The 16,994-nt window shown below is 39.9% G+C and overlaps 3 protein-coding genes across 8 annotated transcripts in view; 1 reads left to right on the plus strand and 2 right to left on the minus strand.

The window, feature by feature from the left end:
• The window catches only part of akap6 (A kinase (PRKA) anchor protein 6), a 179,291-nt gene extending 176,868 nt beyond the window's left edge, over nucleotides 1-2,423 (minus strand). For 2 of the 3 annotated variants that reach the window (XM_032548280.1, XM_032548279.1), the window contains exon 1: nucleotides 2,185-2,423. The gene's annotated coding sequence lies outside the window, so the exon portion shown is untranslated. The remainder of the gene's footprint in view (nucleotides 1-2,184) is intronic. The other variant, XM_032548278.1, reaches the window with a different exon arrangement.
• A 2,027-nt stretch (nucleotides 2,424-4,450) lies between these two features.
• LOC116709641 (snRNA-activating protein complex subunit 1-like) lies at nucleotides 4,451-9,454 on the plus strand. The gene is made up of 10 exons (XM_032548295.1): nucleotides 4,451-4,875; nucleotides 5,113-5,263; nucleotides 5,354-5,494; nucleotides 5,575-5,679; nucleotides 6,050-6,208; nucleotides 6,968-7,021; nucleotides 7,506-7,568; nucleotides 7,853-7,991; nucleotides 8,354-8,425; nucleotides 8,511-9,454. The coding sequence occupies exons 1-10, from the start codon at nucleotides 4,745-4,747 to the stop codon at nucleotides 8,585-8,587; spliced, it is 1,092 nt and encodes a 363-aa protein (XP_032404186.1). The 5' UTR covers nucleotides 4,451-4,744; the 3' UTR covers nucleotides 8,588-9,454.
• Nucleotides 9,455-12,463: 3,009 nt separating this feature from the next.
• LOC116709639 (serine/threonine-protein phosphatase 2A 56 kDa regulatory subunit epsilon isoform) overlaps nucleotides 12,464-16,994 on the minus strand; it is a 47,078-nt gene continuing 42,547 nt past the window's right edge. For all 4 annotated transcript variants that reach the window (XM_032548291.1, XM_032548292.1, XM_032548290.1 and 1 more), the window contains exons 13-14: nucleotides 16,750-16,851; nucleotides 12,464-14,904 (exon numbers count right to left, since the gene is read on the minus strand). In XM_032548291.1, coding sequence (XP_032404182.1) covers nucleotides 14,805-14,904; nucleotides 16,750-16,851 — 202 coding nt within the window. In that variant the 3' untranslated portion in view covers nucleotides 12,464-14,804. The remainder of the gene's footprint in view (nucleotides 14,905-16,749; nucleotides 16,852-16,994) is intronic.

The following is a 16,994-nucleotide window of genomic DNA, read 5'->3' on the forward strand; positions in this document are numbered from 1 at the left end:
ACAATCAGCTGGTCTGGTGATTCTCATCAAACCAGCCTCACAGAAGCTTTCAGACATCTACACATCCCTGATAAAATCAGCTGATGTGAAAAGATCAGATCATAATTACAGACTTTTTCCAAGAATAATGTGATGTTAAGTGTAGGCAAATTAACTGTGAAAAGAAAACAAATAACTATTCTGGAATGAAAATGGGAAATTTAAAAAGCTGCTATAATAAAATTTGCATTTCCCTTAACCTTTAAAATCTGAACCATCTTTTCATTCAATTACAGCATTCAGTCTGCCTTTGGCAAAGGAGTCTTCTCACACTACAATCTTAACTTTAGAATATTAGCCTTCTCTGCTTTGCAGAAGTTCATCAAATCTCTCAGATTGTGAGGATGTCTCTTGTCCAAAGACCTAACAGTGTTCAGCCGTTGGTAGATTTAGTTATGGACTCCAGCTATGCCATTCCATAACTTTGATGTTCTTCACAAAGTCATTTTTTGTAGATCTGAAAGTCACTTGAACTCAGTAAATTTTTTAATGTTTGCAACCTTTTACCAGATAGCTGAACTTTTTGGCTTGTTTTGGTCAAACAGAGCTTTTGGAACCAGTGATAAACATGCACTTCTCCTGACTGACATACAGTATGTTTGTACAACATTCTGTTGATCTGTTAAAACCGCTCTACAAGCTATAACCTTGCCTCAAGGATGCACAAGAGCAAAATCCTACTAAGACAGTTAAATTCTTTTCACTGTAACTGACAGCTGGTGTGAACTTAATAAGGCTGGACTCTGAAATGAATCCCACAGGCACCTCAGCAAAATGATACTTCAAGGCTGTGCATACTTATTAAACCAATCTAGTGCAGGTTTTTATTTAGTAACTTTGGATTAAGTTCTGGAATGATGTATCATGACGTTATCTTCACAAAAACCTAGAATTTTAATAGAGATGTGTGGCCTGTTAAGAGCCAGAGAATGAACCCAGTGTGAAAGCAGACCTATAGTAGTCCTTCAGTAAACTAACATGTTTTCTTGCTTTAACAAAATCTGACAGTTATATTACAGTGATTCATGTGCAGCTTAGGATTTTAGGGCACTCAAACAACAATTCTGATTACTACACTGCCAGACAGAACATTTAATACAATAAAAAAAGATCAAATTATGGAAATTGTCCCAGATATTGAAGCAAAGACTTAGATTCTGTCCAGACTCAGCATTCTCATAGAGTTTACCATTTATGGTCGGAACCCATAGAGGCCTAATAATGCATAAGTACAAGTTTAGTCTTTAGTAGACATTGATGAGATTTATTTATAATGTTCTCAGGTGAGAAACACAATACTGAAGTTAGCACTTGATTCAAAACTTTAAATTCTACTTTTAAAAAAGGAAATAAAAATTTGCCAACTTCAGTTCCAAAGGACAACAGAATTCACCTGCTACCCTTTTTGTGCTAAAAATGTAACCAAAATGTAGAACAAAAATGTTAAAAATGGTTAACATGCACACTCAACCACTTTGCCTGGTGTAATTAGAAACAAAACCTCTTGACACAACAAACATTGAGCTGTTTTACTTCCATCTGTCAAGCACCCTATCTCCAGTGCCCTCTATCGAACTTGATTACTCATATTTTCCTTGACTACTGGCCTCTAGATCATACTATTAGTTATGCTGTGACACTCCCAGTAGTTTAGAAAGATCAATAGAGGAACAGTCAAAGTATCCCATCAGACCTGCCTGCAGTAAAACAGTATTTAAAAACAACTGAGCAGCATCCAGCTGGAATCAGGTCTGTGCTGACACAACATCAAATGAAATCATAGAAGAGTCAGCTTCTGCTCCATCACAAGCAGCCCATAATAATAAACAGCACAATTTATACATTTCTAACCTCATCGGTTGTAAGGGAGCAGATGAATAATATGGAAGGTGTTGGCCTCTCTCAGTATGCTGCAGGCGGAGGAATATTAGCAGAAGAAGTAGGCCTCCTTAACAAAAGCTCAGCCAGATCCAGGGAGTCACCTCCCTCTGCTGCTGTTCAGCCCCCCCCCACCAAGCCCTCTCCTCATTATGTTTCAGTATCATAAAGCTCAATAAAGCAGCATTCTGGTCAGGATTACAGACACACAGACAGGAGTGCATTTCAGGCATGGGGAGGGGAACGGAGCAAGTCAGAAGTACGTACCACATTGCTACTCTTGCTCTCCTTCATTCCATCTTCCTGCCTTCTTGTTCTCTGTTAAATGGTAGAGGAGTCGCCAACCGGGGGGTGCCTCTGATGAACTGACAGTCCAACTGCAGAGAAGGCAAGATCAGGTTAAGAGAAGAAGGGCTAATGCTAACCAGCCAGCAGCTTAGCATGGGATGGTGAGATGGGAGGGAGGATGATGATGCGGCACCTTTCAGTATGGAAACAGAGACTGAGAGAGAAAAAGGGAGAGAGGTGGTGGGGAAGAGGGGGGGGGGGGGGGGGGGCTCTCTGTTACCTTAGAGATCGAGATGATGTGATGGAGGAGGTGGAGCTGAGCTCTGATTGGCTGGCAGGGTGTGGTGGTCCCTTTCCTGAGAAAGGAGGAGGAAGATGACAAAGCAAAGGCAGGGATGTGACAAGCAGCTGCTGCCCGATTCCCTAACAGAGAAAGAGCAAAAAGGGCCAATGATGCCCCCAACTGGCTGCTCTTAGAAGTGCAAACACTTAAAGAATGTGTTCGATGCATCATAGCAGCTGTTCATAACCTTTCTGTTAAAGGGGAGTTTTTCCTCTCCACTGCATCTCTCTGATGACCTGAGAATCCTGGAAGAGAAGGGTTAGGCAGCAAATAAAGATGAACATATAATCCAAACTGAAGAGTTTCTCAAAACTCTTCATTTTGTACTTATGTCGCTGAGACATAAGTACATGTGTGTACACGCGTGTCCCATGTGTGTAAATACACGTCTGTACAATATGTATTCACACACATTATACAGGCAAGTTTTTGTTTTTTAAAACAATAAAAATATTGTTTTTAAGCTTACAACGGTATATAAGCAATACATTCTTGAACTGGGACATTCAAGAATATTGTACATTTCTTCAAACTGTTCATTTTACAATTTTTCTGCTGAAATTTATTAAAAGTAGTTTTATCTAAAGTGTCACACTTTGCTCTACTTATATTCAAACATGCTGTTTAGACATATTTTTGTTTCAAAACACAAAAACGTTTGTTTTTAAGCTTACAGAGGCTTGCAAACAGTAAACTTATTCAAGAAGATATTCAAGGAGAGCATAGGTTTCTGCAAAACTCCCTCAGAAATAAAGCTACTTTTTCCAACTTTGCTCTATTTACATTCAAAGATGCCATACAGACATGGTTGTGTCTAGAGGATAAGGAAAATGTGCAGTTTACTCTGATTAGTGCTATTCCTCCATGGCTATATCCCAAAGTAAATGTATAGACATGAAAAATGAAAAATTATTAGAATCTAAATGAAGTAGGTGTAAAAATTTATATATACTTAAGAAACTCATATTTCAATTACTTTAGAATATATTAAGATGGTTCTAAGAGCACAAAGAGAAGTGCGGAAAGCGTAATATTTATTCCAGAGTTTAAAATACATTTCCAAACTGTTTGTTTTTACAGCTGAGATGGTGGCAGTCATAATAAGCTCACAGTAAGTAGAGGAGGTTCGACCAGACAGGGTGGTGATGTACACAGGTTCCAAAGCAGTAATAGAAAGTAGGCTACTCATGGAAAAGGAAATACAGGAAAGATATAGTATTAGAAATTCGGCACAGTTTATTTAGGTTACACAGGGGTGGCACTGATATTTGGTTCTGTTGGTACCAGCACACAAAGGAGGAAAAGGCCATGAAAAGCCAGAAAAATGAGCTAAAAGGGCTTTAGAGGCGGCAACAACAACTACAACTCCTTCAGGGAAAGGGGACGGAAAATCAGTAATTAAGAGTAAAGAAATAGAAATATGGCAAAAAAAAAAGTTAGAACAAAGGTAAGAAAGGAATGTATTTATACAAAATAAAAAAGTCAGTGTTAGTTAAAAATATTAGTGATAGAAACAGAAGGGAAGAAATGATAATGATTAGATTAAGGGAAGGCCATACCTGTTTAAAGGACATTTTATGCCTAATTTACAAGGCGAAAATTATAAATGTGAAGGATGTGGAGAGAAAGAAAATGTAGAACATGCACTGATGAATTATAAAATATATGAATCTGAAAGGAAGAGACTGAGAAAAATAGTAAGAACGATAAGACAGATATCCAGTCTTAAAAGAATATTGGGAACTGAATGAAACAGAGAGGATATGTAGATTAAAGAAAGCATTATTTATTTATCTTCATAACACAAAATTAAAAAATAGAATTAAATGGATGTGAGGTAGTGTTGTACAGTAGGTGGCGGTATGCAGCTTGAAGTTGTTTACGATGCACCATAATAGAAAAGAAGAAGAAGAAAAAAAGAAGAAAGGGAAAACAAGAAGATCCGGTAGCTGCAATCATTGCAATACATAATAGAAAAGAAGAAGAAGATTTGCAACCGGTGATTCTCATCGGAAAGGTTTCTGATCGGTTCTAGACTTGTGGTGAGAATCGAAGAGTCCGTGGTTGAGTCCAGCTGGGTGTCACTGGTCCAGTCGGCCACCACTTCTCAATAGATTTCTATGAAACGTTGACGGACTAACTTTTTGCTCGTTATTATCGGCTCTTGCTGCTCCTGGTTGTTGAATCCGGTGTGAGATGGAGTCCTACCGGAAACCTGTGAAATCAGACTGTGAGGCGTTGCTCAGCCGCTTCCAACAAACACAGTCGGTCAGATTTGAGGTTTTCTCCAACATTTGGAAGGAGATGAAGTTCGTTCAGATCTTCAGGTACAGAAAACACTTTAATGTTAATGTTAGGACCGTTTGCATCGAAGTGGCTGTCCCCAAAACTTAACAAGCATTTAGTGAAATTTTCTAGAAGTTGTCACATTCTGTTATTAATGTAGTTAAGTTGATAAAACTTAATGTTTTGACAGGAAGTTGCTTTCCAAGCTTTCTGCTCCTTTCCTAGCTTTCAGGGACCTTACGGTCAGTATTTGTTTGTTTTTTTTGTCCATATGACAGACAGAGCCACAACAAGCGAGCCTTCTGCCGTCTGGTCCTGGACGTAGCTTACTGCTACTTCATGCCCCCGTTCAGCTTCCAGATCCGTGTGGGTGGTCTCTACCTGCTGTACAGCTTCTACCACTGTCAGACCACCTCACCTCCAGAACAGGTCGGGACTACAGTACACATCCCCTCTGTTTAAACCGCAGTCTACTCATATTTTCATCATGTTGCCCTGTTGGTTCGTCTCTGGCTGCAGATCCGTGTGGCCCTGAAGGACTGGGAGGATGTGAGAAACTTTGAGAAGGAATCATTGGATGCTCAACACCTCGACGTTGCCTACATCTTACAACAGCTTATGACTTGCAAAGCTTTCCTCTTCACTGCAATGCCCACTCTGGTGAGCAGTCTGACACAAACCCTCATTGACGAGGTAAAAGGTTTCTTTTACGCCCGACTCTCCTCTTTGTCTCCATTCAGCTTCATTACAGCAGAAAGAGGACTGAGGAGAAGCCAGAGCTGTGTGATGAGTTCATGGAACGACCATGTCGCCCTCAGGAACTGATAAATACTCAGCTGAGTGAGGTGAGTTCAGAGTAACCAATCACCAGTTAAGGACCTGCCTGCCCCACCTGGCTCAGTTGGAGTAGAGTGTGAGTGTGTGCTTGGTCAGTGGATTCATGATGGGATTCAGAACAGGGTTGTTCCACCCCTCAGTCCGGTTTTTGGGCTTTTCCATTTTGACAAAGATGGCGTCCTTCACCCTTCTTCTTCTTGCTTAAAAAGCACAGTTCCCAAGTGTAAGTTACTGCCCAGCCAGGATTCTGGACAGGGGTTGAAACATCTTGAGGAAACTCTAAGCTAACACCTGGTTGCCTTGGAAATAGGCCTGCTGTGCTTTGCCTCGCCTCCAAAGATCAATTTTGCTTAAATATTTTTGACTTGACTCTTGCAGGAAATGTCAAATATCCATGAGCTGTACAAAAATACGAAGGCGTCCATCAGCTCCCAGATGTCCACAGCAGCTGCTGCGTCTGTCAGCCTGATCCGTGGTGGAATCGTGTCGGAGCTCTGCAGCGCTGTGATGGAATTCTACAACTGGCAGCAGAACAGGGTGAGCTTTCCACATTTAATCACTTCTAACCCCTATTAGCACTTATTACACCCAAATCTTATTGAAATCATTAAACATTTAATTGACTAATATGTTAGTAAAGCTTTAGGATAAAGCCAGTGTATTGTTTAATAGAAAATGGCTTTCTTTGTCTAACTTGCACTGTTTCTCATTTCAGCATACATTGTAATTTGTTTCTTTTTGTATGATTATGTATCTGATACATTCAGTCTTCTGTTTTATTATATCTGCAGCATGAGGTTCCTTTCACGGTAGCTCTTAATATTGTGATGGATAAAGTACCTACTAATGTATTTAAATATAGACATAATACTAATGGCAGGTATAGCAAGTTTTTAAGTTATTTTTCATTGAATATTGTTCAATGATGAGATTAAGAATACATGCCTTTTTTTATCTTCTACAAATATCAACATCTCATTGATAGATCTTAACCTTTCTTTATTTTAAAACCTACAAATAAAATTAAAATGGCAGTTCTTTTTTAAAAAAAATGATGGGCATGACTGACAGCACTAAGACCCTCCTCCTGACTCTGATTGGTTGTTTCTAGTTAGCACTAGGAGGAGGCAGAGGAATCCCAGCATGAAAGTGAATTGTATGGTGCATGTCTCCTAACATTGATCTGCGGTTGTCCAACATAACTTCACCCTCCATTGATAGGTGCTTTAAAGAGAACTGCCAGCAGCTGAACAAGACTGTTTTTTCTCAAATGGTTGTTGCCTTTTGTCTTGAAAGGACACAGTCGATGAAGCCCAGCCCAGCCAGGAAAGGATTTCATCTCAGCAGGAGGTATGTTTTTAAAATGGGTTATTATTCACTCTTCTAAAGTTTGAAGAATGAGTTTAATATTCATGTTAGATGCTGTTAAAGGAGCCCTGAGGAGGAGACGTCAAGTGTTTTTGTTCTTTACTAAAATTAACAGTTAATTAGTAGAGTTGCACCGATAAATCAGCTCCAGGTTCCTTCATTTTGGGAAATCGGTGATCAGCCGATACTTACATGTGAAGCTGATCTTATCCCCTGATCTTATCTGTGTCAGCAAAGGGCTAAAGATCTGCCACAGTGCTCTTCTGCTCTGCAGCAAGAGGTTTGACTGACTGACCGGCCCACCAGGTCATGTCTGCGTGTTTGTAGTTAAGAGCAGTCACCCTGCCAACTCAGCAACTTCCTATATTTAGCAACATTGTAGGCAAAACATATTGGAATTGGCCAAAATCAGAATGAGCAGGTCAGGCTTTTTAACCGGCAGTAACTTGTTGTTTTGTGTCCTCAGTGTTCCAACAGAGCCACGCTCCTGGCAGCCATCAAATCTAAGGCTTATGAAGAACCATCAGAGGTGTGTACTGTTTGGTATCCTTACACTGACTAATGTTTCAATAAATGATTTTTTAATGTATAAAGTTTTTCTAGCCTTTGCTGAAACTTAACAGCAACTCAACTTTTTATTGATGTTTTCTTCTATACTGTCTGTAATGTCTTTTTCTGTCACAGTTTATTATATAACATGCAACATATTTACTGAGTCTAGTTTTTAGTATCTATTCATCTTCTGTAGCCTTTTTTAATTAGAAGTAGTTAAAGACAAAGAAGAAGAATCAGAAAATGTGATGCTATTTTCAGGCTGTAAAGTCACGGCGCCATCGTCAGGTAGAGATCGATTTACCTGCTGAGGAAGACAAATCCTTCCTGAAGCTACGCCATTCCAGAGTGACAAAGCTATCTCTCAAAAACAGAACTAAAGAGCAGATCCACATGTCAGGTAAATCTGTCAACTTTCAAAATAAAATGAAGGTTAAATATTAAACAGAACTCTTTGTCCAAGTTGAGCAGAAAAACTTTGAATCTAAAGCTTCTGTCAACAACCACCATGAACTCCTTTACCTTTATTAACTTTAGTAGTTTTTGGATGAATGTTATGAATTATGTCTTAGTAAAAGTTGAAGAGGTGAAACGTGTTTCGCTAATGCACAGTGTCGTTCAGGACATTCAGGGTCACATAGCCTAAAAACACAACGATGGTCCAGATCTGACCTCTGAACCCATCATAGCTGCTTACACATCTAGTGAAGGTTTTTTACCTCACATTGGACTGAACTAATCCTCTCTGACTGCGTTTCCCAGGTGACCTGGGGAGAGAAGCTGCAAGGACCACCCTGATAAACCATCTGGTTACCCTGGAGCCCGCTTTACAAGGTCAACACCATCATGTGTTTGAAATCTGCTGTCGACTCCATCTGTCTTAGTTCTTCCCTCTTACTTTCCTTTTTTGTCGTTTCAGAAAAAATCAAAAATGAAAGAAGATTCAAGTCTTTGAATGAACATCTGGAGTCACAAACAAAATCAACATCTCACTGATGTTTTTATCTGGTTTTAAAAGTTTGACTGTTCAAAAGGAGAACATTTCTTCCATGTTAACTGGCTGGAGGCCTGCAGCAGTGGTTCAAAGTTGGCCTAAGGCACCATGTTGTAGATGTGGCCCCTGTTCAAGGCCGAACTCAGATGACCCAACAGAACTGCTCTGCTGAGTTGGAACAGGAACAGTCCCATAAGGACCGGAGTACCAGACACACATCAGGTTCAGAATACAGGATTGGCTGTTTGGGATATATGAGCTTTGATTGGATGGAGAATTTGAAAGAACTAATCAGAATTGTTCGATACAGGAAGTTTCCCTATGGAGATGGAGTCTCTCCTTTTCCTCATGGCTGACTGTTGGACACAACTCTGCTGCTGCTGCTCTGAAAAAACAAGCCTTTTGACTTTTGTAAGGGCTGTCAGCTTAATATGTTTGTAGTTTTTCTGTCCCTCGACTCTAAAGAAGAGATAAAGAGAACCAGAAAGCTGCTGTGTCACAGATACTGGGAGTTATTCAGCCACCCAAACATGTATCTGTACACCTCAAAAAATTAGAGCTCACCTGACTCAGCTCATCTGAGTGTCGGTGACAAAGTAGAAGAGTGTTTTTGTCAACTTTGGCCTTGGCGCTTTTGAACTTTGCGATGAGTTCACACAAGCCGAGCAAGTGATATGGTGTAGCTTGGTGCTCGTATGGTGCGCGCGGTTCAGTGAATCCAGTTTATTTGTATTAATTACAGTAACAAGGCAGTTCAAAGTGCTTTACATTACAAAGACAGCATACAGGTAACAATTGACAAACCAGTGATGAACATTACATTTTGATGAGTGCCATCTTCAAAATGATGAATACACAAATATGTTGGTGAACGTTTCATTATTATGGCTCAAATGCAACTCTAACCAGGTAGGTTTTTAGTCTAGATTTAAAGAAACTCAGCGTTTCAGCTGTTTTGCAGTTTTCTGGAAGTTTGTTTCAGATCTGTGGTGCATAGAAGCTGAATGCTGCTTCTCCATATTTGGTTCTGGTTCTGATGCAGAGCAGAACCAGAAGACCTGAGAGGCCTGGAAGGTTGATACAACAACAGCAGATCTTTAATGTATTGTGGTTCTAAGTCATCAAGTGATTTGTAAACTAACATTATTTTAAAGTCTATTTTCTGAGCTCCAGGGAGCCAGTGGAAGGACTTTAGAACTGGGTTTTAGTCAGAACTCCATCAGCAGCGTTCTGAATCAACTGCAGCTAGAGGATGGATTTTCTTTTTAGGCAGACATGTGAAGACGCTGTTGCGGTAATCAATGTGATTAAAGATAAACGCATGGATGAGTTTCTCTAGGCCCACTTTGTAACTGTCTTTATGTGACTCAGGTCAGGTTCAGGTCAGAGTGCATCATCACAACCAGATTTTGCACTTCATTGCTAGTTTCTAGCTGTAATAACTGAAGCTGTGTGCTGACTACATATTCCCTATGTAAGATGTAGTGTCCAAGGATAATAACTTCAATTTTGATTCTGTTCAGCTGAGAAAGTTTTGGCACATTTATCTGTTCTAAGCATCTGTTAAGTGCTTGGATGGGTTCAGTGACATCATAATGTAAATCTGTGTATTATCTCCGCAGTTATACATAATCTTATTTCCTGTTAAAACCTAAACTAGTGGGAGCATAGATATTGAATAAGAGAGGTTCTAGGATTGAACCTTGGGGTACTCCATATGTGACATCTGTCGGCTTTGATGAGACGTTACCTTTTCTTTATGTCAGACTGGAACCAGTTCGATTACAGAATAGAGATGCTTTCTGTTCATAAAGGCTCATTCACAAAGTGGGCATGGCTCCATTGAAGGATGACTGCAGTTGCACAGGTACCGGTACCGCACGGCTCCTTCTTAAGCTTTGCTCAGAGCTCCAGGATGATCAGTCTGGATTAATCTAAACGATAATAAACCACCATCAACATTTCCCAGCAGATCAATATGATCTCTGATCAATCGCTCCCTCTGAATCCTTCCAATGAGGATGTTCTCCATCAGAGCCAAAGCGCTCCTCAAATACACAGCGTTGAGCAGCTACTTATAGACGTGTGATTGCATACACACCTTGATCACCTTAAAAATAATCAACCTGACCTGTTTGGAGTTAATCTGCTGATCCAACCAAGCTTTTTCTTTTTCAGTCGGAGTGAAATTACCTCAGATTCGTGGCTTCGGCGCACGGACCAATGCGTTACATCTTTATGAGACAAAAACTGAGGAATTTTTTTTACATTTGAGTGAGGTTTCACATCCTTTTGTTTTGGTTTTCTTTATTTTGTGTGCGTGTTAGGTTATTGTGTCAGGACAAACGTGGTTCAGTTTTGTCGTTTACGTTTAAACAAAATATGAAAATCATTAAAAAAGGGGCGTGCTGTGGTGGCGCAGGGGGTTAGCACGCCCCACGTTTGGAGGCCCTAGTCCTCGACGCGGACGTCGCGGGTTCGACTCCCGGTCCCGACGACCTTTACCGCATGTCTTCCCCCCTCTCCTCACCCTCCTTCCTGTCTGCCTACTGTGGAAAAAATACGAGCCACTAGCGCCGCAAAAACTCTTCGGAGGAAAAAAAAAAAAAAAAAATCATTAAAAAAAAACAAAAAAACATCGGGTTTGATGCTTCTTGGTCTAAAAAACACTAAATGTAGTCAGATTTCAGTGCATCTAGGTGAGTTTTGACGCTTTGTAGTTTGATATTGTCCACAGAATAAGTTTGCGTGGCTCCCGCACATCTTCACGGCAGGTCAGAAGTTTGCGTACATACTTTCACGCCACGTTTTTTTTTTTTTTTTTTTTTTTTTATATATACATGCCGACTTGTGCGTAAAATGTGGCGTACGCACACTTTATACATGAGGCCCCTGATCTGGTCTTACTAGAAAGGCTGATAAAATAACCTTAACTCCAGTCTACCAGAACATTCTAGAACTATTCATGATTCCTCTGCTGACAAGCTGGATGGGGATGCTGATTTGATTTTTTTTAGAAGGACCTGGCACCTGCCCAGACTGCCAAAGGTACAAAAAAGCTGCTACAATGACCACAATGTTCCTGTTCTGGGTGGCCAACAAACACCAACTTTAATCCCAGAGAGAATCTATGGGCTATTGTCAATAGAAAGATGATCTGAAGGCAGTTATCTGAGCAATCAGAGTTTGCCTACGCAGAACCGCAGGCTGATCACCTCCATGCCACGGTGCATTTGAGCATTAGGCCCAAACAACACCTGAGTAAATGGAGATTAACAGATTTTCCTGCCTGACATTCGTCCTTAAAAACTAATTTTTGATTGCAGAATTCAGTGTCTCAGAAAATTAGAATATCATATTAGACCAGCGTGTTCAACTCTGGACAGGAAACTGAGGTATGGCGTTGTAAACAGAGGTTTCTATGCAAAACATCAACTTCTATTTTTCTATTGTATCAAATAGTTTTTTTAATGTCTGTTTAGGTTTATTACATTGTTTTTAGACAGAATAATTTAAAAAACAGTATCAAATACCTGTTTTTTCTCAAGTATCTTAGCTGTAAACCGTAATTAAAATCAGAAATAAATCTCAGAAATATATTGCTCTGTGTGACGAATCAACAGGGTTTCCCTTTATGAACTGAATTTATGGCATTAATTGAAATTACAGTAACAGATGAGGATGTTTCCTTTGTATAAGAACAACATTCCCCTCCCACAAAAAAATCTTGCAATCTTTCTAAATTTTTGCATGGGAAATTTCCAGCTCTTTAAATAAATTCTTCCCAGATTTAACATGAATTATTTTCTTGATTTTTCTAAGTATGTGAAGAACATCAATAATAGATTTATTTCTAAGGAAAAAAATAATCAAATGAACACCATTCCCCCTTTTCCTTTTAATTTATGTTGTCAGTGTTTTCTTTTGGGGCTTTCCCCATACAAAACCATGGACAAAGAAATCTGTACAATGGCAAATGATCTGGAACCACATAACTCAGGAAAATCAAACTCTAAAACTGGAGAAAAGAAAAACAACAGAACAGCATTCCAGTCTTTATCACAAAACGGATTTAATTTAATATCTCTTTATTTTTTTTAAAATAATTAAACATTTGTATTCTTCCAACCCTTTTGATCTTTTTTTTCAGATTTTAAATCATATTACATCTGGGCCATTCTACACCACACATCAATTCTGTAAGGGAGGAAGGGGTCGTGTTGGGGCGGATCACTCTCAGGTCCCAACAGTTAAACACAATCTCCTCCAAGCTTCCTCACCACATTTAACCCCACCCCACCCTACCCCAGCCCACCCCGAGCTCTGAGCTCATGTCTAGCTGCCCCACTCAAACTCTTGCCCCTTCCCCCTCAAAAAAAAAAAAAAATAAAAGATATACATATACATATATCTCTAATGAACAAAAAATATTGAAAAGATAAAAACCAAGAGCAGAGGGAGAAAGTGAGACAAAAAAATTAACATACCAAAAGGGGAAAACACTAACATGTATAGTAGGAAGTCTTGTTCCATAATACCTCTTTATATACTGGATAATCCTCTCCACAATTCCTAAGCAAAAAAAAAGAAAAAAAAAAGCTAAATTACTACAAGATACAGGAATATCAGGGTACTGCATTAAATAATGTACAGGGTCGTCTTTAATCTGCAGTAATACTGTGAAGTCAACGCAGCGCCCCCCAGTGGCAAAAAGGAGGAAGAGGAGTTTGGTGCACTTTATAATTTGTTCCTGTTTATACCTTGGTGTGTCAGTTACGGCAGCCTGGTACCAGTACCAGACCGCTACCAACATGTCTCCTACAGCTGGAAGAACTGAGGGATGAAGAGACCGATAGATTTCTAACAGAGGGAATGAGAGTGTGTTTACATGCAGTCCACAGAGCGAGAAATGATTATGAACTGAAACTGGTCAAACACTCTACACACTATACAAACAATAAAAAACGGAACAGTGGCTTAAATACTCACATTTCTGGTGGAGGCTTTTTTTTAAAAACTAGAATATATACTTTAAAAGTGTTTTTTTTTTTTTTTGCCATTTCTGCTGTTCCCACCACTAGATGGCACTAAAGCAAAGGAAAAACAATTAACCCTGAATCTAACTGAAGACCGCTAGAGCACCAACTTCAACAGGAAGTGAATCAGGCATTGACAGGAAATTATCATTCCGTCTTTGACTGCTGCTGTTCACCAATGATCAGTAAAATCAGAGGCTGTTTATCAGTTGCACCAATCAGCAAGAATTTTCACATGACATGGTGATCAGAGGGTCAAATACTAAAAAAATAGTCTTCCATTCATTAAATGCATTAAAGCCAAAAATCCTACGGTTTTCAGTACATAAATGTATCGACCAACAACAGCTTGCAGACTCGTGCATTCATGCAGAAATGAAGAGGATTCCAAACTGTCATCAACAAACCTGCTGTATTTCTATTCTGTGCTGGAGCTGTTAAAATAAACATCCTCACATCAGGATCTTCAAATACAGGAAATTCTCCTCTAAAACGAAAGGAAAGCCTACATGTTGAACTAAACATAACCCAGACATCTCTTAGCTTTTCCTGTGACGTTCATGACCATGCATGTAAACACACTCAGAGGGCTTTAGAAGGGCCTCGTCTACAGAGTGGGTCTGTTCCTGCAGGATGGACAACCTGCCAACAAGCGAGAGACCACACATCCAGGACTACTTTTGGAGGGCAACGCTGAATCTAGTCGATCCAGACAGGAGAGGACACCGACAAGAGGAGCGAAAATGAAAGTTAAATGTGGGATGCGCTGAAAAGGAGGAGTGGGGTGAAGAAAAACCCAGGAACCTAACGGCTTTTTGATGCTTTCTGTTTTTTTTGTTTTGTTTTGTTTAGATTCCCCTCACACACAAGTCATTTTCTCCATTTCAGTTTTTTCCTTTTTATTATTGTTGTTCTTTTTTATCTTTTTGCAATAACATTAGGGGAAAATAATTATTTACAGTGCTGCTGAAATAATGAAAACAGACGTGATGAATCTACAGTAAACTAAGTCGCACAAACACAAGAGGAAACAAAACAGAACAAAATCATAATAAAAGGATTAAGAAACCAGCGGTGCTGTGGAAGTCCAGAGACCACAGCCTGTATCACGAGCTCTGGGCAGACATGGCTGAAGTGGAAGGGAGTGGGAGTGGGATGAACAGGGAGCAGGGCTCTGTCTCTGTTAAGTGGGGATGATCCCGTCACTCCTAAGGCCCCGCTTCAGCTCCAGGTCCTCCAGCTTCTTCCACAGTTCCTCACGCTCCTTCTCCTTCTTCTTCTCACTAAAACAGAACAATAGGTGTGAGCTCACACACACACGCGCATACACACACAACAAGTAGACATGTCTAGAAACGTCCTGGGCCTTCGTATAAAAGAGTACACTAAGACTGTTTGAACAGTAGCGCATTCAGCCGGGATTTAAAGACAGACAGCGTGTCAGAGTCATTTGAGTGAGAAATGCGGACGTTTATTCTAAATAGAGAAATCATGTGCACAAGTTGTACATTTACAGAATAGAGATGCTTTCTGTTCATAAAGGCTCATTCACAAAGTGGGCATGGCTCCATTGAAGGATGACTGCAGTTGCACAGGTACCGGTACCGCACGGCTCCTCCTTAAGCTTTGCTCAGAGCTCCAGGATGATCAGTCTGGATTAATCTAAACGATAATAAACCACCATCAACATTTCCCAGCAGATCAATATGATCTCTGATCAATCGCTCCCTCTGAATCCTTCCAATGACGATGTTCTCCATCAGAGCCAAAGCGCTCCTCAAATACACAGCGTTGAGCAGCTACTTATAGACGTGTGATTGCATACACACCTTGATCACCTTAAAAATAATCAACCTGACATGTTTGGAGTTAATATCCTGATCCAACACTGTTTTCTTTTTCAGTGAGAATGAAATTACCCCACAAATGTATTTCACGCACTTCAGCGCACAGACCAATTACATCTTTATGAGACAAAAACTGAGGAAATGTACTATTTACATTTGAGTGAGGTTTTCACATACTTTTATTTTTATTTTCTTTATTTTGTGTGTGTGTTAGATCTCAAGATAAATGTTGATCAGTTCCATTGTTTGGGTTTAAACAATAAAATATTAATCATGAAAAACGTCGGGTTTGATGTTTCTCGGTCTAAAAAACACTGAATGTAGTCAGATTTCAGTGCAACTAGGTGAGTTTTGATGCTCTGTAGTTTGATATTGTCCACAAAAAAAGTTTGCGTGGCTGCCGCACATTTTCATGACAGGTCAAAAGTTTGCATATATTTATGCAAACTTTCACTTCACGTTCATTTTTATACATGCCGACTTGTGAGTAAAACATTTACGCCGCACATTTTTTGTGCATACGCACGCTTTATACATGAGGCCCCTAAAGATTCCTGGACTGGAATAATTTGAGTTTTGGAATACAAAACCCAAATTAATCCAAAAGTTCTCACACTACTCAAACATTTTGTCACATTCCAACCACAAACTTCAATATTTTATGAGTCTGAGTCAGTCTCACAAAGTAGCATTTTGTAGCAAATGACTCATGGTGAGGAGTGTGGTACCATGTGGTGTAGAACTAGTCCAGCAGTTCAACACCAGATTTCTGTGCAAAGAGGCTTAAATTCTGTTACACTGGATGAAAAATCAATTTAAATTAAAAAATACTTTGATTACAAGGGAAATTTAAAGTGGACATATCATACTTTTAAATTCTTCCTTTTTTCATGTAAATCATTCACTTACAGTCTATATACAGTAGAACGTCAATGTACATATGTACATGCGTCGGAAGTAGATGGGTTGCTCAGGATTTTAATTGGGGTTGCCACAGTCAGGCAGGGACACCACACCTAACTAACCACCACACCTAACTGTTATTTATGAAGACCACATATTTTCCTTCCACTTCACAGTTATGAAACACTGTGTTGCCCCGTCAAATACACTTCTAGTGACAAGTTTGTTCTTAGAATGTCATAAAATGCAGAAAAGATGGAGCGTGAAGCCGTGAATACTTTAGCAGTGTAGGTGCATAACCGAAACCAAAATGTTGCTTCAGTCTGACTGTGAGTGTTCTGCATGCTTCTGCTGCATGGCAGGATTCTGGGCTCTTACCGCTGACGGTCTGACTTGTAGGTGGCGGTGAGCTCATCGAATAAGGTACTGTTCATTTCCATGAAGGCCTTTAGGACATTGTACACCAGCGCTACGATGGCCCTGGGAAAGAATGGACAGACGCTTCAGAATAGACTCTTCCACATTAGAGAAAGAAGTACAAAAGGTCAATGCATCATTTCTATGGTAGAGCAGGGTTTGCCCCGATGGGGGCGCTCCACCACAGGCTCACTGAAGTCTCGGTT

This window comes from Xiphophorus hellerii, chromosome 19, assembly GCF_003331165.1.
Source record: "Xiphophorus hellerii strain 12219 chromosome 19, Xiphophorus_hellerii-4.1, whole genome shotgun sequence".
NCBI classification, from domain to species: Eukaryota; Metazoa; Chordata; class Actinopteri; order Cyprinodontiformes; family Poeciliidae; genus Xiphophorus; species Xiphophorus hellerii.